The sequence below is a fragment of the Aphelocoma coerulescens genome, chromosome 10 (assembly GCF_041296385.1).
Source record: "Aphelocoma coerulescens isolate FSJ_1873_10779 chromosome 10, UR_Acoe_1.0, whole genome shotgun sequence".
Taxonomy (NCBI): Eukaryota; Metazoa; Chordata; class Aves; order Passeriformes; family Corvidae; genus Aphelocoma; species Aphelocoma coerulescens.
The window spans coordinates 15,564,892-15,587,592 of NC_091024.1; the positions used below are offsets into that span (position 1 = coordinate 15,564,892).

A 22,701-nucleotide genomic window follows, 5' to 3' on the forward strand; every position below is an offset into this window, starting at 1 on the left:
TAGACCTGTGTAAAGACCTACATGTACAAGACATGCAGAATTAGGCCTTCCTTCACTTTGCATTTAATATGAGTAGTAAACTAACACAAGTTTCTTTCATAGGCAGTGGATTATAAAACAAAAACTTAAAGCACTTTTTAAAAATGGGATGTCTTAAAAGAATGTTTTCTGTAAAAAAAGCATGCTGGTTTGATGTCTTTTGACATTTGTGACACAATACGAAAATTTCAAGAATCATGTGTGTAACTGAAAAACCAGCCTAGGGTCCATTATGCACTTAACAGTTCTCGACTCTTTATTGTGCCTCCCTGAAACAAAGCACAGACAGAATATTGCTCAGTGCTGGTTACCTACCATGAGAATGAGCACTCTGGAGGTCACTGGGGACTGCTGGGTGAAGAGTCAACTTCTTCCATAAACTACATATCCTCAAAGCACTGCTGCAGCAACCTAGGCAAGAGCATATTTGGATTAAAAATGTAACAGTTTACACAAAAACTCAGCAAGTGACTGGTAGGTGACAGCTAGAGAACAGAAGTTCCATGTAGTTAATTCTATACCTAAACTCAGAGGAAGACTGTGGGCCACTTTGTGGTACTTTTACTTCAGCATTATCTGTTTCTGCATTCTAGAGCCTTTCTTACCTACCAACTGTGTGCCCCCCCCTCTTTCTCTTGCAAGGGAAACAGTAAGTTTAAAGGAAAATTAAAACAGATCATGAGATGTGGACAGAAAAGATAAACAAATAACCTCTGTTTGTGCCAGTGGGCCTGTAAATTGGTGCCCATGTGAGCACTCTCACATATTAGAAATAATCTGCACTGATCGTATGAACAACAAGCCCCATGTTAGTAAATAACAAAATATATACCAGTAATCTTACATATCAATTACCTGCCGAGGGAGTAGAAACCCACCAGGTCACACTGTCACCTCATCCTTGGAAGTGATCAACCATCAGCTTCTGTATATTTGTAGAATCATAGAAAAAAATAAGTTGGAGCTACTTGTGAAGCTCACTTAGTCTGACCTCCCATTCAAAGAAGAGACAACCTCAAAGTTTGATCAAGTGGTCAAGGGCTTTGCCCAGCCAAATGCTGAAAACCTCCAAGGACAATGTTTCCAGTCCTCTGGGTAAGCTGTTACAGTACTCCACCATTCCCCACTGTGAGGATTTTTTCATTATGTCCCTGTGGAATTTCCCTTGCTGCAGTGTTTCTTCCTTCTGCACTTACGAGAATAATCTGGCTCCATCTTTCCTGTAACACTCCTTTACCTAGTAGAAGACTACAACTTAATTCTTCCTTAGCCCCCTTCTCCCCAGGCTGAACAAGCTCTTCCAGACTATCTTTACATTTGGGCCTTCCATACTCCAACCCTCATCCCAAGGGCCCCTAAAAAGATATTCATCAATCCTGTAGTAAGGGGCTCCCAAAATAAAGACAATGCTCCAGATGCAAACTTATGAGTGCCAATCAGAGGGAACAAACATTTCCCTCTCATTAATACAGCTTTCAACACTGCAAGGGCACTCTGCTGTCTCACCTTCAATTTGCTGTTCCCTGGGATTCCAGGTCCTACTAACACAGGGGCTTTGCATTTGCCTCAGTAAAATTTTATGAAGTTTGTGTTGGTCAATTCCTCCAGCTCATTAGAGAAACAGCCTCCAGCTGTGTTCCCCTCAGTATAGCTGCAAATTTCCTACAAGTGTACTCTAGCCCATTTTCCAGAGTATCAAAGATGTTATACCACATAGGCCCATTCTTTATCATATTTTAGCTACAAAGATGTATTCAAACTGAAAATTAAAAACAAAAAACACTGTATTCCTCTTAGCAGTTTAGAGTGTTGAACTGAAGCACAGACAGGTAACTTAAGAGTCAAAATTCGTGATAGAGGGTGTTCCTTAGATCCTACTTTATTATAGCATCCTCAGAGACATCAGAAGAACAGTTTTACAGCAGGCAGAAGCCCACTGAACAGCAGGCTGTGCCAGCTGACAACTTCTTGCATAGTCAGGGCTAGCTGCCAGCTGTTTAACCATTTTCCATTGGTTACATGATCACTGGTACTAACACTGGAGCAGCTGTGGTTGGATGATCTTCATTTGACCACAGAACACCACGGTGAGTTCTCTTGGAGCTCTGTGGCTCCTTTCCCCTTCCTGAGTGCATTAAAGCTTGTATAGGTAGCACACAGCAATTTAAAGCACAATCAGCTTTCATCTCGATGAGTAGGTGTTACATTAGAAATGGAAATGAAGACCTCGCATCACAGAAAATGGCGTTGGGAGAGCATTTTTACAGGAAAGTTTGTCCAGCACTGCACTTTTGACATTCCTGTGTTTTCAAACAGTATCACAAGAAGCTCTAGCTTCTATTAGCAGAGGCTTCATCTCTGATTAATAAAACTGAGTTAATCGGTTTCTTTCCCTGGTTTGAAATTACCTGGGATGGAAAAAATAGCAATACAAGAAAATGATGGCTGAGGACAGCACAAAACGTTATGTGCATTCATCTGTCCCTGCCCATAACAGACAGTGTATTATACTTAGATTACACTGCCTAGAACTTGGTAGCTATTTCTGCAGCACTTTCCATCTTAACAGTCAAGTGACTCGAACATTAAAAACCTGAACTTCAGCACCCTTGGGAAGGAACGAAGCACTCTCCTTTCTAACAAATAAGAGAGCAGCTGAGATCTGTGTCACATACAAAGCATGAACCTCCAGGCGTGACAAACACCTTTGTTTCCTTTTAGTTGGGTTCTGGTTTCCTCCTCTCTGCCCCCAGTCTGATGGCAGGGCTGATTTCCAAGAGAAAGCCAGCCACAGCTCCCAGCTTGTCTGGGCTGCACATTTCCTCATCCATTAATTGCTTATGGACTGGTAGCAGTGATATGCACCATGCGTCAGGAAGTCATTAGACAATACCTTCCATGGAAAGAATAACAGACCTATACTTCATACAACAATATAATTTTCTGCTTGTGCTCTCTTTTTCTTTTTTTTTCCTATAAATGTTACCCAGACTAATAACACAAATCGAACATAATTTTACAGATAAGGAACAGTATAATTGGTTACAGGCTCCAATATTGATAAGACACTCACTAATTTTGATTGCTTAAGCTCAGACAGTTCCTGACCTAATGCTGAAGAAGCAACAGCTCCTATAATAGCAAATGGAAGCTGCCACTTTTCTTCAATTCAGGTTCTTGTTGCCTCAAATGACTTTTCAAAAACTGAAGCAGATAAAGTCCCTCATCCAGCATAGAAGACTGTCCAATTCAATCTTGGCATTTATGGGGATCTAGCCCATGGTTAATGGGTATTTATGAAAAGTCAGGCCTCAATGATATAGTACATTCCATGGCCCCATGTACAGTAATTTACTTCACATGCAAATTGCCGACTAATGGAATTAGACAGCTAGTGACAGCTTCTTGCTGTCCTCAGAGGGGCAGAGCTGAAATCAGGACACTGGATTCCTTCACTATGGCATCACATTCAAGTTCCAACCAAGCTGAAGGGGCTGGTGGCACATTTAGGATCACTTGGGAGCAGTCTGACAAATCAGGCCCTTGTCTCATCCCAGGATTCTGCAAATGGATAGGTCTTCCAAGCTAAGAAAAGAAAATTGATTTCTTGACTTGTGTTGCTTTAAAACATGGGGAGGTAAAAACCTGAATTCTAAAAAATAGGACTATGAATATAAAATAATAAGAAAAGATCATATGCAGACTGAACTTCGTAACTGTTTCAGGGACACTAAAACAGAATAAGCAAATTGTTACTCTGGATCCAAAGCTAAGCCTCTAAAAACATTCTATTATTTCACGCCTACTTTAAGGATAATAGCAACAAATTAATTACAATGTTGTTCAGCCTCAGCACACCTGGAAGTGACTTTTCTTTTAGACACTTTGCAACTTTTTAACTCTCACTTTGTAACTCTTTGCAGTCCTCGTAGTCGTAGTAATAAAATACATGAGATGATAGAAAGGATTACACTGCTCTTTTTGTGATTATTTTATAAACCAGCTTTGCTGAATCTTTTTCCATTTTCTGTGCATCATCAGCCCTGAGAAAGGACTTCTTACTGGAGTAAAACTTGTCTATGTGACAAAGCACTTCCTTGTCCTAAAGTAAAACACCTGCTAGCCTCGACTGACAGTCGACAGATAAACTGACAGTGTTCACCTTGGATGACCATTATGATCAGTTTGTCTGAATAATCAGGTCAAGACTTTTTCTTCATTTTCCCTATGTTTTCATTATTTTCCAAGCACTCTGTTTCCATTCAAACAACCACATGTCATAAATAAAATGCCTTTAAACATTTTCTGTTAAATACTGTTTAGAATGTTTTTCCCTATGTCTAAAACAGTCTGAAATTGTCTGTACATCCATACAGTTACTTTTGCTCTGTAATAAAAATGGAATGCTAACTCTGTTATTGGAACCACAAACTGGAGCCAGAAGGGAGCACCAAGAGTCTGTTGAGCTGGGCAGACTGGAAAGATGCTGGAGGCCTCCTGGGTGTGAGCAGGGTGATCCAAAATGCAAACCAGACTGATTTCAGAGGTAGAACCACTGCCATTGGTGGTGGCCCCCCACTGCCCCTCACTGAAGATGGGATTCAGGCTGGGTGACTTTAATGTATACTGCATAAATACAGGCAGAAATCAGCTTCAGCCTCACAATCCTAAAAGCAACTGGGATTTTGACAGAGATTTCAATGAGAACAGGATCTCAGAAGAATTACATGAGGTTTTGTCTTCATTTCATTTGATTTGAGTAAAATCATCATTTAAGTATTCAATACACCACTTCTGTCAATGCATTACCATGTCTCAAACAAAGCTAGTGAAATCAATTCAGAACATTTCCATATCTATGAGCAACTAAAGGCTGTAAGAAAGAATGTGTCTTACTTAGCTAATAACAGAGGACTTGAAAGCTTAGTGAAGAAAAAGAGAGAGCGAAAGAATTACAGCATAAGCAAAATGAGTAATTTAATGACAAGTAAACATGGAAACCTTGAACTGCCCCACTGGATACCAACCCACAAAACTCCACTGATGTGAGAACTAAAAGAATGAGGTTGTTGCTCTGGAAGATGCTTATTTCTGCTTCCCACCACAAGCCAGTATCTGCAACTAGTGACAAAAACCTGCTCCCTGCTTGGGTAACCAAGGAATGTCTGAAGAGCAGATGTGCTGGAAACTCTGCTAATATTCAACATACCAAATGATGAAACAAGGCTTCTTACTGTGCTTCATCATTCCCATGGTAGAAGAAGCAATTGGTTCTTATTAGGAGATAAGTGAATTGCTATCAAAAAACGGGACAGACTTCCCTGAGATACTCTGGTAATGTATCAATTCTCGAATTCACAGCACTGGGTTCAGCTGCAAAGTCCCAAGCACAGAATGCCCAGTCCTGCACCCACCATGTGGGATCCATGGGAAATGCTCTGTACTGGGTGGGATCCACGGAGGGCTCCCATTCCCCTACACTCGGCACCTCCCACTCACGCCCTTTCGGGTGCCACCGGCGCCACCTGGTGCTACTTTGCAGCGCGTGTTTCCTTGGGAAAGCACAGGATTGTCTCAGGGAGTATTGTCCGTCCTCCCTCCAAAAATATAACCCTGGCTAATATTTAATACATTGGCATGTGGGAAAGGTCAAATATGTTCTTCTTTACTCACAATTAATTGCCCAGAAGAGGTTTAAAAATCTCTCAATATGAAAAGGAATTTAACTGGCCAGCAACATTTCCTAAACCCTGATGTACTGGTATTATACACCATCATGTTGGCTCTGATTGTGAAAAATGCTTTTCAAATGAAAAAAGTAAATAAAATACACAAAACAAATTTGGACCAGTTATCAATAACGCTAACTGTAACCAAGAGAAGACCCAGAAATGTGCATATGAATACATTTTGGTGCCAGAAGAACAAGACAATATGAAGGATGAGTTAGCGGCAAGATAACTGGAAAGATAAGATGAAGAACAGATTTCAGTGTGAAGGGACTGAGAATTGGATATTCTCTTCCTGTCCCTGATTTTCTATGGGACCATGTGCAAGTCATCCCATATCTTGAATATCTTGGTTTCTCTACCTGAATAAAAGAAGCAATCACATAAACCTATGCAAAGATACTGAATTCTATTATATTTGTAAATTCAGTTGGAGTTCTTAGACAGATACAAATATTATTATGGTTTGCAAAGTGCTTGAGCAAACAATCCCCACATTTTTAAAAAACATTCTCAGCTGTACTGACAAGCCCACAGTTCTTTATGGTAATGGGTTCAAAGTTTTGCAAGATGTTTTAAGTACTTCCCCAACATTAATGAACTTTTACAGAAGAGAAGAGAAGAGAAAGGGAAACCTCAGCTGAACTCTAAAGGATGCTAACTTAAAAGGGGTGGCTACAAAACCCAAACACCTCATAGTTCATCACCAGAAGAAAGAAAAGAGACAAGAAATACAAACACAATATTATGATTCCCCTTCTCTGCATTATAACTCTACCACTTAGAGGTTTCTTTATTTCAGTTAAATTTGCCCCTGACAGATGATGCAGTCCAGAAACAACTCTAGCACACATCAGCAAGCAATAAATCAGGATGTTCTAGGTGGCCTTGTCTGACAGAGCTTAGCACCTATCAGTGTATTGCTGGTTCCTATTTACTGCCATTGCGTAACTCACTGAGTCCTGTGACATCCCAGTGAGTTTTGTCATGATGCTGCATGTTTTCTGATTGTAGTGTTTTACCTCAGGTTGACCAGTGCTTGTTAAGAAAGGTACATTAAAGCAGTGAAACCTAATTAAATTGGAGGAGATTTTAAAACACCATTTAGGAGAAAAATCCATTGCTCCCATCTGCCTACCAAGCACTAGGTAAAAAAGCAACTGTGCTTTTTGCTGCCAACCTCTGTAGAAGAAGGGGGCAGCCCCTTAAGGTTTTCACTGATTTCCAGGGGATTGCCAACAGGAGTTGCTGTAGTGCTCATGCCAGAGAAAGACACCACTACATACTCTCACTCACAGGCTGTCAGGAACACCTCATCCCTCTTCTCTGTTGATCATGGCATCAGCTGCAGTTCATGCTCAGTGGTGAGATGTGCAAAGTTAATCACTGGAAACAAAAAGCTTCTGGGCAGCTACAGATCAGTGCTCTACCAGCAACACTGAGACCGGAGAGCCACCAGCCTGCCATGCCCCCCCTGACTGTGAGAGGCAAAGAGAAGTTATCTGTGACAGATCCACTACCCAGATCTTAGTCCAGGAATTTTAGAACTCCCACCTTTATCAGTTCCATCAGTGGCAGGCTCTCCATTTCTGCTAGGAACAATACCTTCCAGCAGAACAACTCCTGCCACCCAGATCTTCAGAGATCTGCCAAATGATGGTGGACTTTCTTTACTGTGACTTAAATATCAAAAAGTAACACTGATGAGGGGATACAAGATGGGACGACGACTTCCCTTTTCCCTCCTTCACAGGCAATATCTTAATCTTTTCAAAGTAAGGATCACATGAGTCAGCCATCTCTCTCCTGACTACAAAGTTGCAGAGATACCAATAAAAACAAAAACTTTCCAAACCACGAATGCTGGCATCAAATGAGCAAAGCAAGACAATCAAACACTGCAATCCCAGCTGACCTTGCAGTAATAGGATCACACCAAGATTAGTCTATGTCATAGATTAAGCCCAGTGAAGTAAACTAATCTTTCTGCAGTCAGCTAAGACTATATGTTTACTCATTAAGATGAGAAAAACTCAGGAGTGTAAAATGTGTATTAGCTGGAACAGACAATCCAAACTGCAGCTACATAAATGTTTAGCACGATTACTGCTGCAACACTGACTTTAAGGTACTTTCAGAAAGGAAAAACTCTTTAAACAGGTTTTTAAACTGTATTGTTTGACTTAAGAAACTCTTTGACTCTACCGCTTCACATTTAGGCAGTCAACTTTCTGTCTGAGCAAAGCAGCTCACAGAGCTTCCAGAAGAGGCATCCTGCACACCACCACAAAGATGCCTTGCAGGCAGCAGGACAGCCTTCCTTTGGCTTCAGAGCAATAATCCATTCTGACTGCAAACAACAGGAAGCTCTGAGCTGTGGCAGCTCTGAGAAGGAACAGCACAACCACTGTGCTTCCCTGCCCATGAACATCAGAGTTGTTGACGGCTTAACTGCACTGTCCCAGCCCACTGCTGCCCTGCATCAGCCCCTGAGCACCACGATCACAGCTCACCGCAGCACAGGTGTTTGGGGTTTGTGGTTTGTTTCCTGCTGAGCACCACAGAACCATGACTTGTCCAACCAGTAAGAGTAATGGCATTTGTCCATCTGTGCTCAGGGACTAAGGCAGAGCTTGGAGGCATTTTCTTCCTCACAGGAAGCCCCTTTCTGGTGCATACATTACACTTCTCTAGAAAATGTGATTACAAGTCTGCACGCCTTTAGGGACTACCCATGCTGCCATCTCAGTCCCGGCTGTTCACAGTCATTTTTTCAGACTTCTCTCCTTCACCTTCCTTAATTAAAATGCATTCCAGGGTCTCCAGTTTGAATTTTCATCAAAATATCATATGACTGCAAGAGGGGAACTGGGGGAATTACACAGAAATGAACAATGTTTTGGCAGGGCTTCCTCACATTCCTTTGTTCTACTCATGGAAACAATCACAGCCCAGTGTCCCAGTGTACCTGGGAAAACTGGGTAACCCAGATGCTGAGCTGACATCAGACACTGTTTTACTGAAGGCACAGTGTAAGTGCCACCAAAACCAGGCTGTGCAAACCTCTGGACAGTCACCACTACAGAAGCACCAGAACAGCAATGTTCCTGCCTGCAAGGCAGAGAACCATGTGCCACACCATCATACTATGCTACTGCTGCTGAACTTACCAAGCTCTCAACAGACAAAAGTGCAAAATTTCAAATTAACACATCCACTTAGTTGCATACATACATACACATATCTAAGTCAATATATACCTGATTATTAGTGCACCTGAAGTAGCTTTCCCCACGTCCTCAAAAAATTTCATCTTCATGTGCTCTAGAACAACAGAATTATGATGAAATGAAGGCTTCATGAAATATTTTATAAGCAGGTACTGTCTTGAGAGAAAATTTGTAAATAATGAAATCCAAGACTAGTTTGACAGAAGATGAAGAAATCTTCTTGACTATGAAAACAAACTCTAGTTCATTAAGAAGTACTCTTTTGTACTGCGCAATAGAACATTTCAGATTTTTTCTCCCCTTAGCAATTAGTACAGTTTTTGGGGCCCAATCCTTACAGGTGTTAAATTCTCCACATAAAATTTACCATAGTTCAGAAACAAAAGCAGTGCATATTTTAGGATTTAGGGAGAGCTAAGCATAGATTGTCTTTATGCCAGCCCTCAGCAGTAGGCTGAATTCCACCTTTAATGAAGTTGATATGAACTAGGCTTTTCCAGGATCTGTAGGTTTAGGGCCTAGTGTTAAATTAGGAAACTGTTGTTTTATTGTTTCACTGCAGCCAACTAATTCTCAGTATACACACGTTTGAATCAGATTTTTGACATTTGTTTTTGGAGGAAATAAGCAGATTAAACAGAACTCAGTGAACACTGAAGACGTATTTCATCAGGACACCTCTAGTTGTAACTGTGAATAAAAAAAATTTCCAAACTGAACAAGGAAGAAACACGGTGATATGGCAACTTGAACCACTGGTATTTTTCAGATGCAAACTTGGTCTCAGGTTGATGCAAAAGGTTTTAAATTAGTTGTGATGGCAAGTAGTTTCAAGCAAGTCTGACAACTGGCTTGAATGGAGACAAGACTGAAAGCAAGCATTTGTATCTTTGAACACATACTTATGCAATTAGTCCTGATGACTATATCCCTGATTGACTCCATTTACAGACACTTTCCTTGATAATGCATTACTCTTGCTTAGCTTAACCCATATTTTATCCAAGGTGTCCTTGCAAGATGGACTCTTGGAAGAACTATGTTTGCCCCCAACTTAACTTTTGAACATTTAATTTCCAAACTTGTGTGGTCTGATAAAAGAAGGCACATGTCGGTATCATTCAATTTGGTGTTACTAGCAGAAAACTGTACATCAAGCAAGATTTCTGCAGCAAAATTAACATGAAATTTCAAGTAGAAAGGTACTTTGAAGAATTTCCCATTGACACCCCTGAAACTGGCAGCTAGGGCTGCAAAGAGAATGTCTGAGCTGTAGTTTATATTTATGACACACATGGTTCATGATTACCCAGCAAAAGAGTAAGTCCTCACAAACTACAGCAGATGACCATAAGACTGAGGTTTTATTGCTGCCATTGAGCTCTCTTTGGAGTTGCTACATCCACATTCATTAGTGCCTCCCAGCTGCTGTGCACTGACTGAGTCCCTGCAAAACTCCCAAGCTCTCATCCCAGGAACTGCCAGGGGTAGGCAATTTCTCACCTCAGCCACTCCAGGCCCAACTGATGACTAACTCCACTGCCAAGCTCCATTTCAGCAGCCACATAATCAATACAGATATGAAGAAAGCTACTGTATTGATCTAATTTGGTTTTCTGTTATGTGTTCATCTCAAAGTAACTGTGACCATAACAGATTCCAGTGTGGTTGGTAAAGTAAGGTGAACTGCAAATGTTCAGAGCTCTATCCCTTTGCTTCAGATCAAGGAGCACTGAAGAGAAAATCATGACAGTGAAACAAAAATAACACCAGTTAAACAAAATCAGTTGATTTGGAACCTTTGCCTTGCATCGTGCTTACAGCATCAGGCATTTTTCATTCATCATCTGTTTCTTCTACTGTTCTGTGTATCAGCAATGTTTTGTCCTACAAGTATAATGAGTACTAAAACCCGTGAACTTCGATAAAGCATTTAACAACTACATAACAAAACACACATGTACCACTGTACTTTCTCCTCAAACATCTGTCAGATGGCTAAAAATTAACTTTCATTATTCATTTTGAAGAAAACAAATCCCTCTCTTCTATTAAATACAAGATAGAGAATGTCTTGATATACAAAAATATTATTGTCTTTTAAAAAGTGCTCAGATTTAAACTCCTTAGGATGAAGGAGTATCAGAAGACACACTGGAAGAGATAACCACCTCTTGGGAGAAAACCACATGCAGCTTTCATCTCCCTGAAGGCAGAATGAGCCTTTTTTAGCTTTCTGCTTTGCAAAAGATCTTTGCCTGAAGCAAACAGCCACTAGAACAGTGGTAGAAAAGACAACCACATTTATTTTCTCACCTGCACCCAATCTGCACCCATTTATCTTACTGGTAGAAAAATGAGAAGCACCTACCTCGTCAGACTTGAAGAAAGCACCACATCCTTGGGGTGTGTGTTAGCTAGACATAGCAAGATAAGGTTCAGTCTAAAATCAAAGTATTCCCCATAGCCTTTAGTATGCAGAGGTTCTTTTAGCTCTGGCAGAGGATGTACGAATGTCCACTCAGGGTATTACTAAAGGCTAATTCCTAATTCCCTTGAGTAAGCCTGCTTGCTGCTATGGACTACTACAGGCTTTATTCCTATTAGAGATTTACTGGTTGCCAAAGGTGACAGTGCTGTGTCACAGATAATCATGAAAGTGATATGGTAAAGGGTTTCTGAAAATTTAGCTTTGAGTAAAAAGATCCAAATTTTAAGTCTGTAGCTGTTTAAGCCTGAGAACAAAGCAGGTATTTATGTTTCACTTTTCCAGCATTAGGTGATAGGCAATAAGGTCACATACCTGTTCCACTCACAAGCTAAACTGCCACTCGAAGAATCAATCACAGCAGATGGGAGCAGGCTGATACCACTCCCCAGATGGCAGCAATTATGAGAAGGTCAAGCCATGTCAGAAAAATCAGTGCTTGTATTCAGTGTTCAATTTTGGGTGTAGGCCATCTAATCTTTTCTAACCACGTAACTTAAGAGCCAAGGCTGGTTACCTAACAAGGAGACAAATCCCAGGAGGGGTTAACACCTGTAACTCATCGACAGCAGGAACAAGAACAATGGTACTGACTGGAGATGTTGTTTGATGTTCCCGATACTTTAAAAGAAACCAATACCTTGCAACCCAGCTGCAACCAAAATGAAACTCTCGTGAACTAGCTGGAAATGCCACTAGTCAGTAAGGCATTGTCCAAGGCATATGTGAGCATAGGCATGAATTTAATGACATTCTGCATCACAAACTTTGTTTCTGTAAGGGAAAATCTGTATTTTATGTAAATTTTGACAAAAACATAAATGAGGCATTTTTGGTGTAGGCTGACTTCTCCCTTTGTGGAGTATGTTGTTCAAACAAACTATATTGTGACATTTAGCTTAGGTAACACAAAGCAATCTTTGCAGGACAGAGTGCCAGATAAGAAGCTGCCTTGCAAATAAACTTTTTATTTTGTTTTTATTTGTAAGAAAAAATGATTGATGTAATGGGCAGATGAGTTTCCAAAGAGGTGACAAGAGAGCTGCAGAAGTTCTCCAATTCTATCAGTAGCCACTGAGTTCTTGCCTAAAATGCACAGAACAACACCCTTGTATAACTGAAATTACTCTGTGGCCTGCTACTTTTGAAACAATGCTTTCGTTTCCATTTTCCATAACTAGTAAACCATTTTAAATTAATCCACTTTGTAATTATCTTATCTAGCTTTGACTAAACCAACTTCAGAACCCTATTTTCTGCACAGCAGCACATGCCATAAAAGACAGCATTATACAGATGTACACTGTTCTAAATATAACTGGCTTCAGTAGTTTTGTGTGTCCCAACAACCAGAAAGGTCGTAATTAATGCAACCACAAGCAAACCTTTAATTATCCTTTACACTTTATGCATCCTGGAGGTGGTTGTTCCCACCTGGTTTCTCACAGTCCCGATGACACACACCGAGTCACTCTGGTTCAGGCACGTTTCCTTGTCTTGCCCGATTTGCCTTGCGTGCAGCCGAGCTTCCCCACAGCACTGCCCGCAGGAGGCTCCGGCAGATGGCGCGAGCAGGCCGCCTGCGAGCAAGCAAACGCAGATCTGCAGAGGGCCGGCGAGCTGGCTCTGCACATCAGGCAGCTTTTCTTTTCACCGTCACAGTTTGACAAGGGTATGAATTCCCTACTTAAGTATTTACCAGTCCCAGACGTTACTAAACTGCAGAAACATGGATCTATCTTCACCTAAAAGAAAGGTGAAGTGACGCATTTCATTGAGGCCAGGCTGGCAGCAACTCCAAAAGACAAAGAAACAGGTCAGAACACATCTAGTTCATACCCCAGAACGAGACTCAAGAAGGACATGAGGGTTATGGGAGAGAGAAGAGGATCAATAACCCGAATTTCCAGAGGATCCCGAACTTTTTATTGCAGAATTAGACAAAGCTTCAAACAGTGAAGAGGAAGTAACACGTTCTCTGAAAGCTTTAGTTCCTTGGTTGCATCCTCAGCTACAGGGATCCTTTTCCTAGGGTGCTGGTTAACAGTGCAGTATGTGCCAAATACAATGGTAATTTCTAATCTGCTCTTCCTCAGAGTCTTTAATAAAGATCTTAAACTGAAAAAAAATCTTGCTGGAACACTGGCCATTAAAGCAAGTCTCTGAAAATGGGAGCTAACATCAGTCAAAAATACTATGTCCCTCTACCTAGCTGAAGTTGAGACTGTGTAACAGGTTCAATCAGATAATGTGACCCAAAAGATGTCTTTTCAACTCCCAATACAGAACTGACCATAGCCCTGCTCTTCATACTGCTTAATTTTACCTCCCTTTTAGACCTGCTGGGGGCCATACACCCAGACAGTGACTGCCCAAGAGCAACTGTGAAGGCTGGAAGGTCAAGAGCAAGATGTGGCCAACAGGCTACACATCACTTGCCTGAAAAACTCTTATAGCTGAAGGCAGAGTCTAACACATCCATTTATTTTTCACAGAAGCAGACTATGAACCAGACTCTTGGGGATAGTTTTTCAAACTAGTTTTCAGGTAATGTAATGTTCTGAGAATTTTACTTTTACTACAATCAAAATTCTACCAGCTGGTGAGGAAAATGCTGTACTCACTGAAATGAGAGTAATGCAACTACGATCAGTTGAGACAGTTTGTGGATACTGGTCTATTTGAACTACATGCTGTTAGGCTGTCAGCAATGTAAAAGTAACTGATGTAGCAAAATCTAGACAATAATAAATTAATAAAGTAGATAAAAATTATTAAGGACAAGCTACTGTTACAACAAAACTACGTTTTACAGAACCAAAACAAGAGCTCTGGCTAAGAATCTACCGCTCCTCTAAGGGGCTCGGAAACAAAGAAAACTGCTGAAGCCAGAGTAGTATCATCAGCAGCATCTTGTTAGAAAATTAGACTTAGACTTGGTAATAAGAGAGCCTTAAAACTATTATTACTACATTAACTTCTGGAAAATAAGGAGATTTATAACTACCATAAAAGACGATTGCTTCACTGCTACTGTAAGCAGTATCGAACCCAGACATTAAACTACAACTAACCTGAAAAATACAAGATTTTGACTGAGGCTTTGCTTTCAATTAGTTCAACTAAAAAAAACAACCAATCAAAAAAGAGAAAAAACAAGAGAAGAAGAGAATGAGATGAACATTCATTTTTGGGTTTGGTTAGTGTTCAGAGACTCAGAGAATGCTCACCCATTGCTTAGGATGCTGGGCAAAAAGGTAATTGAATAGATTCATATCCATATGGCAATTGACTTAGCAAATGCTCAAAGTTCCAGAGCATTTGCCAATTCCCAGCAAGGCTTTCAGAATGTTCTAGTTCCCATTCTGGCCCATCAACTTCCCCCAGCTATTCTTCCTCCTTACCAGAAGGCAAGCAGGTGCGTCACTGTATTGGGCGATTCCTAAGCCAGAGCCATCTCTGTGAGCAAACCCTACTGACACAACCACATGATCTTGCTTCCAAAATCCAGGGCTACCTTCTAGGCAGCCAGCCCACATACCAGCTCTCCTGCTCAGTGCTTTTGTTCTTAAGCTTGATTAGAGGAGAAGAATTTTTAAGTCCCTGTCTTCCTCATCTGCTGTGAACAGATCCTGTGAAGGTTCAGGGTGTTCCAAGCAGAAGGAAGCCAGAGCACACCGTGTTCTTAACACCTTCACTGGGGCCCATGTCACAGCACAGTCTGGCAGATATGCTGGCACAGAGCCACCATCTTTTCTAAAAGAGTCCAAAGAACAATCAGGCAAAGGCAAATAAACATTCTCCTTCTGTAAAGGGTCTTCCTAAGGGACAGCTTCCACTTGCCTATCCTTTCATGCTGCCAACATAGTAGAGACAGAGCAGGCATAAAAGGAAAGCTGATCTCACAGTCACTTTCAACTACGTGATGCCTTTGCTGGAAATGGGGAGGATTCTGAGATGTCTTGAGGGGTTTTGGGAGGCTTGGGCAATAACTGATACCTTTTTCGTAAGCACTGAGTCAATTCCTTAACACTAAACTTGAATAGGATGGGCCTCTCCTGGCAGCTTGGCCATCTCAAATGGCTGACACAGCAAACATGGACACAGGCAATGGATTGTTTGCTCCTTTTTCTCCCTGTAAGATCCTTCCCAGCCACCATGTATGGCACTGCTGCAGGACAGCTTTCCCTGCTATCCTGAGCACAGTCCAGTGACACAGGTAAGTCATGCATAGGATATATGGTGTGATGCTTATCCTCATCTCCTCTAGTAACTCATGATTGAGCTCAAAAGTAGTAGTGTAAACCAGAGAGGAAAAAATAGCTCTGCCTCCTACACGTTAATTAGCTTTCAGATCTCTGCAGTGTATCTCTTTGGACAACTCCAGAGGTCTTAATCTATGTTAGGAACTAACTGAAGTTGTGAGGAAAGATTCTCACCCATTTACCCAAGGAAAAGGCACATGAGAAGAAAGAAGTCAAGTAATGCACAATACATTGGTGGCTTCTGAGCATCCCACTAACAGTTCAGATGCCAGAGGTCTGCCAGGGACAGTACTACAGGACACCATGCTGTTATCTATGTCAGACATGAGATATTCTCTATGTACCTTAAATCTTCCTAGCTGCTGAAGCGGTCTAGAATCACAGAAGCAGAAAAGGCTAACTTCAGTCATCTTGCCCCTTACTGGGTTGTGGATCTTGTGTTCTGCTTCTTACTGTGTTCTGCTGTGTCACAGTAGGGGCCAAAACTGACATTCTAAAAAACATGACTATCAATTAAAAGGCAAAGAGAATACAGAAGGGAATCCAACTGACAATGTTTTCTTCCTAAGATGACACTTTAACAATGTTACACAGAAGTTACTGCAATAAAAAAGTTCTACTGTGACTAGTACAAGAATTAGAAGAGGAAAAAAAGCATCCTCATTTGAAGTGGTTAAACTCATTGTTTTATGATTTCAGCTATACAACTAACTAACTAACTATTTTAGCCATGAGCTGTGGCTGAAATGGGATAATTATGAATGCTGGCAGGCCCACCTATATAGAGGAAACAGACTTCTGCACCTTTTTGTATATAGTTTGTAATCCAGAAATGAAACAGATGACTGTGTGCAAAGTCTGATTTGCCTGATCTCACACCTATGTCAGTTCCAAAACCATTTCTTTCATTCAAATTCCTTGAACAGGGACATACTTTCCATACTGTATTCAGAACTAAAAAAATTGGAATAAACGTAAGAATACTGTAGAGCAGGTGTTGTGCAGCTCAAGATCTTTGTGTCTACTGGGATAGGTGGGGTTTTGTACTTTAACTGTGCTGTTAAGAAGTTTACATGAGTCACTGCCTCACCTCTTTCCTGCCTTATAATATACCAACAGGCATGTGGGGGTTGGACCATGTGTGTAGTAAAAGGAAACTTGAAGAGTCCCTGCAGAGATACCAGTGCAGTCTTCTAGTCTTCTAGTCTTGATTTTGAATGACAATATATAGAGAGGAAAACAGATAATACTAACGAATCCCAGAAAACCCAAATGAGGAACTAGACAAAAGTACTCCAGCTAATCTGAGTGCTGGCACTCCAACAGTTATTTGATAGCCAAGGCAGAATAAATAATCAGCCAATTTTTTTTTACATTAATCTCCTGGGAGAGGGAAGCAGGAAGGGAATGTAAGTTGTCTTTGTGGAATGTTGTCAGATGAGAATTAAAATTCCAGTCTTTACTGAGGCCTCTGCTGGAATGTGCAAAACACTGGGTACATTCCCCTCATGCACATACACACTTTGTGTTTTATTTTTCCATGGCATGCTGCTTTAAAGGCTCACAGCTGCATTCTTACTCGGTTTCTCAGTAATCTGAGTACATAAACACAGTGATACCCAAAGCTGCCCTCCTCACCCTGGTACCTTGGCTGAAATAGAAGCTGTTTCACCCAGGCATGAGACACATCTGAAAGTCCATGCTGGGACTAGAAGCAAACTGATGTATAGGGTCATCTTGAGGTTTAGTCTGCTGCCTCCACCAAAAGCTTCTCAAACATGCTACCAACAATGGCTTAGCAAATCTTCAGTGGTCAGCAGTGGCAGTGTGAGGTCCAACAGCTCTAATTTCACTTTCAAGTAGTTAGAACTTGGCTTATGCACTAAACCACCACGTTAATATTAACCATCTATCACACTGTTGATTGCAGCTGCCACCCAAAGCACTTACCTTTCACAAACAATAGGATATTCTTTGCAGGGACAGAAGAGAAGGAGGAGGAGGAGAGGAGAGATGCAATTTTTCTTGCCATGGCAATTTCCCAGAAAATGCTCTCTGAACATCCCAGACAAGGCAGGCCTGTAGAGGGGACAAATACATCCCTTCAGAAGAGGAGAGTTCATAACAGAATGATACGAATGATTTTCCTAATGCTAAATATACAAACTATACAGGCCAGTCATTTTAGGCAACTATTCAATAAATCATAAAACCACACTGTGCAATAATGAAGTCAGATGCCGATTATTTAAGTCTTTTTACAATCCCTTCAAGTCAGAGGCAAATTTCTAAGACAAGTATAAATGGACACTTGGAGCTGGATTTGTTCCAGTATTTTTTTCAATAGATACCTCACGATGCAGACAATATTTTAAAAAATATCACTGTATACCTTAATACCATTTGCTTTGCTGAAGATGAGTGAGATACGCAACTCCGAAAATCCCACTAAGTATTATCTGAACTTCTAGGAGCTTAAATAGCTTTGAAGAAATGCATTCCTGCATGAAATTCACCCTGTGCTTGGGCCAGAAGAGGATTTTGCCATCTCTGTTGAGAGCTAAGGTATACTGAGGCCTTGTAATGTATTGAGCAATGAATCTCATACTGATTAGGCTCTTTGAAGTTGCATGTGCCATGCTCTAAACTAGTGCTAAAACGCAGATCACAGAGTATAACTTCTATATGTGAGAGGAATAGAACAGATCACAGAACAGAGCCATGCTGTACATAAACAGCAACTCCTCCTCATGACGCTCTCAAGTATTATGTTCCTGGAAGCCCCACAGATCCAAAGGAGATTCCCCTTGCATGGTAACTTTCCCGAGACCTCAAGCAAGGTCCAGTTCGCAAGCGCTGTCGACACAGAGTCCTGCCCATCTACCTTATCATTGGTTGGAATGAGTCCTTAGTCACTACCTGCAGTTTCTGTTGGACTAATTGAGGGCAATCAGGCCAACAGTCGAGTTTAAATTTTAACTCATGGGTAATAAACATTGCTTTTCTAAGAGCAGTTCAAGTACACTCCAAATTCCACACAAAAATCTCGATTTTCCAATGGCAGAAGAGCTTCTTAGTTTGGACAGCACTGAGCGTATTCAAGAAAGCACTGTGCTCCACATGACTGTCACCAAATAACATCAGTCAATGAATTCCATGAGCACAGACACCGACAAAGTCAGTTTTCTATGGACCTTGCTGTTGCATAGCTCAGGACACAGTCTCCCTGTCACAGAATTAATTTTGTCTCTTCCAGCCTATGATGCTATTTAGCTGCGTTTCAGACACTGCTTTGCTGTTAAAGCCAGACAAAGTTATCCAGGGAAATCCAGAGTACTCAGACAAACAGCAAGGTTGCATTAGGTCTCTCCCGGATTTAGGAATCTAGGCTAAAAATAATCTATCCTCCGCACAACTATTGTTAAACTGCTGTTGGGAAAGACTGGGAAGAGAAAATTCTTAGCATTCTGAGCATGTTTACTCTAACTTTCTGAATACAGAAATCAGAGTGAATTATTTTCTGGAGGCCAAACTCCAGTCAGCCTAGGAAAATATAGGATTCCCCAGACCTAATACTGCCTAGTTAGCAGAACAGTGCCTGAGTCACAGGCCTACCCAAGTATATGGAAAGTTAATATTTAACAGTTCTGACCTCATTTACCAGGACAGCCTGTGTTTCTTCAACCCATCAGGGAGAAAATCAACTTGCTTCACTGGAAGACACAGTAGAATGATGAGCCCTCTATGTTCACAAAATTCGACCAGGTTCCCTTCGGCAATGTTTCCATCCAGACCTTAAAAAGAGAAGCCAGGAAGAGGATAAGCTTTAAATGTTAAAAAGAACATATAGCCAGCCGTCCAAGACATGCCCACTAACAAAGGCAGTACTACTACTAAATTACTTTAGACCTGAGTAAAATCATATTACCTTTCCATCATCTTTTGCTCGTTAAATGAAACAGTGGTATATAACATTTTTTCCTGCAACATATTTTTTAAAGATTATGTGTTATCTATAAGATTTTGAACATGCAACTGGCCAGAGTGAACTGAACATTACTGTATCTTCAAGAGCAGGAAAATGAGCATATTTGACAGATAATTTGAAGTGCACGTGGGCAGCTTTTTTCTAGTCCACATATTCACTTCCATTAGATGTTTCGGGTTTTTTTCTTAAGGGTCTCAACAAAATTATTTACACTTTTCTTGAACAAATCTAATATTTCAAAAGCCATTTGTTCACAAAACTGTCCAAATATAATTACTGTTTTAGATCTACTAAAACAAAAAAATCCCACAGTACGAAGCCAACCTTTCCTAACTGGTATAACCAGCTTTAAAAAAAAAAAATTCTTTCCCATTTCTCTCTTGCCTATGTAAAAAAAGTTAAACACTGACAGACACTCTTAAAATGTATCCCTTCCTTCTGTGGTTCTAAACGAGTTTGAAAAGGAGTCTGACACAGATCTTTAGTTATCTCCTGAGTGGGGATTAAAAGGACATATGGCCCATTTTACTGTCAGCTGTGAACTTCTGACCTCTTATTGCTTTTTCCTAACTATAATCTTCTCTTTTGATTTTTTATTAGATGTTTTCAGCTACGACTCTGAGTAACTTTTGCAGTCCCTAAAACTTCTAGATTGTAAATTTCAAATGCAACACATTATAAAGAGCAATTATTTGCAGTGAAATATGCACTCAAAGTTTGATCAACACAAATGAACTCACCAAATTACTCCCATCAAATTCAGTGGGACTGCTTGACTAAGGACTTAACCACTCTGACACAAAAACATTTGAGCAATGATGTCTTTAGATCATCTATTATACAAGGAGCAGAACTACGTGACATCTATAGTATGCAAAATAATAATCAGCCAAACATTCCAAAAGCAAAGATTACAAAATGAGTTCAAGAGAAAAAAGTGAGAGTGTAAGCTGCTGAAAGTGAGCTCTGAAAGTGCCAGAAGATTGCTGTCCTTTGAAGAACTATGATTTGGTTTACTGTCTTTCCTCTGTTAGTTCACTGTTAATTCTCTTTGGTGTTTTGGTGTGATGGCAGGATGCCATCAAGCCTGTACATGACTGATGATCCATGCAGAGTTGCCTGCACTAGCAGGTCAATCTCTGTGAGAAACTTTGGCACCACAAAGCCTCAGCAGTCCAAGTCTACCAAAGGCCAAACCTCCTGTCTACCTGCCAAAATGTTCCGACTGAGCAAAACGTAGTGCCCATCTTCCCTGCAGTGTAGCACCAACCGGCACCTGTGAGAAGCCCAAAAGAGGAATATGCTGAACACAGTAAGCAAAAGCCAAGGGAAAACAGAAGACTCTTCATCTTTTGAAGCCCCCAAGAGTATAATTTTCAGCAAGGCTACGTGAAAGAAGTTATTGTTACTCTGCTGAAGCCAAAGGCAGACTGTGGGTATGCAAAGAGCTGAGGTGTAGCAGATCAATCAGGCCTGCAGCACATGTATTCTTATTGTCACATGAAGCTGAACTAAGCAGTTAAGCTCTTTTTACATTTGGAAATATAATTTTGTATTTCAGCTTTACAACAGACAGACTATAAACTCCAGATCAAAATTCCCCATGCTACAAACTTCAGCAGGAAAATTCCCTCTGGCAACACAGTGAGATGACCAGTCTCAGTGCAGTGACTGCTACTACCTAGAAAAATAAAGATCTGTGGATAGGTAGCCCACAGTTTATTGGGTTCAGCTGTGCTCAATTTGTCAACTTTTCAAAGAAAAGATGACACTCCAGCATAAGGCTACCCTTGAATGACTTACTAATTTTTTTGTCCATTTCAGAATGCATGGGGCACTCAACCTTCTCACTATTTTCATACAAGATTGATCTTTTTATCTTGTCTCAACTGTTTTTGTGTGTGATTCTACCACGCACACAGACCTGTATTCATGGAGATAGCATTCGCCTATGGTTATTTAACATGCTATGACAGAAAGCCCATGCTCTAATCCAGTGGGAATTTACTAGTGGACACTTTTGAAGAATAAGATGGTGCCACAGTCTCAAGAGGTTCATAAAGTATTTGTGGAGCAAATCAACCCTCTAAAGAGCAGAGGGCAGAAGTATTACAAATGCACACTTGAGACTCCTGTTCTAATACTGTGGTTTAAAGTGGTGAAGGCGTTCCTGCACTTAACAGATTACTTTTGCTCTCTTCACCCTAAACACCTCCAAGGTAAACTCTCTCTGCCACTGGTTGATTTGTTGTATATTAAAGGAGGTGATAGCAAAGGGTATGGGAAGGAACAGAATATTTGTCCTGAAAAGTGAGCAAATTCCCTAATACCCAGGAAAGCTATAAAATTAGTGTCTCAGATTCTCCCAACTCAGTCCAACTCAGTGACTCATGCTCATTTGCTCTCACACGGCTTTGCTGGCAGAGGCATTGAAGCAATTGGCCTTATTTTCAAAGTCCATCACACTCGGGCAGTTGCTGATCAGAGAGATACCACTCCTGCCAAAGGCTGGGTGGCAGAGTGCATCCAATTGTGCTCCAGGGTGAAGAAGGAGGGAAACTGTTCCATAAAGTGGTAACAACCTGCTGCTTTTCAGATGAAGACTTGTAGGGAAGGTGCAAAATTTAAAGCATCAGATGTGGACACCCACTCCCCCATCTCCTCTACTATCTACGACAGAGATGGAGTGTTTCTGACTAGATTTATCCTTTGTTAAAAACAGTGGCAATACAAAAATAACTTGGGGGAAGGGAAACTGTTGCCATACTCCATACTCCAATGGACTTGGAGTGAAACAATGTCATTTTTAAATGACTAACAGAAGTATTATCATTGTATAGAAATAAAAAGCCAATAGAAATTAAGGTTCCAAGCTGCATGCTAACTATTGAAGTAATTTTTGTAATAAGCAGCAACATACTGCAGAATTTTTGAAATTAAAAAAAAAAAAAAAAAAAAAGAG

At 40.7% G+C, this 22,701-nt stretch overlaps 1 protein-coding gene across 2 annotated transcripts in view; it reads right to left on the minus strand.

Moving 5' to 3' along the window:
• TRPM1 (transient receptor potential cation channel subfamily M member 1) overlaps positions 1-22,701 on the minus strand; it is a 108,737-nt gene that overhangs the window by 75,280 nt on the left and 10,756 nt on the right. The window contains exons 2-4 of one of the 2 annotated variants that reach the window (XM_069026034.1): positions 19,404-19,545; positions 17,702-17,830; positions 355-450 (exon numbers count right to left, since the gene is read on the minus strand). In XM_069026034.1, coding sequence (XP_068882135.1) covers positions 355-357 — 3 coding nt within the window. In that variant the 5' untranslated portion in view covers positions 358-450; positions 17,702-17,830; positions 19,404-19,545. Of the gene's footprint in view, positions 1-354; positions 451-12,165; positions 13,232-17,701; positions 17,831-19,403; positions 19,546-22,701 lie in introns of those variants that run through there. The other variant, XR_011154213.1, reaches the window with a different exon arrangement.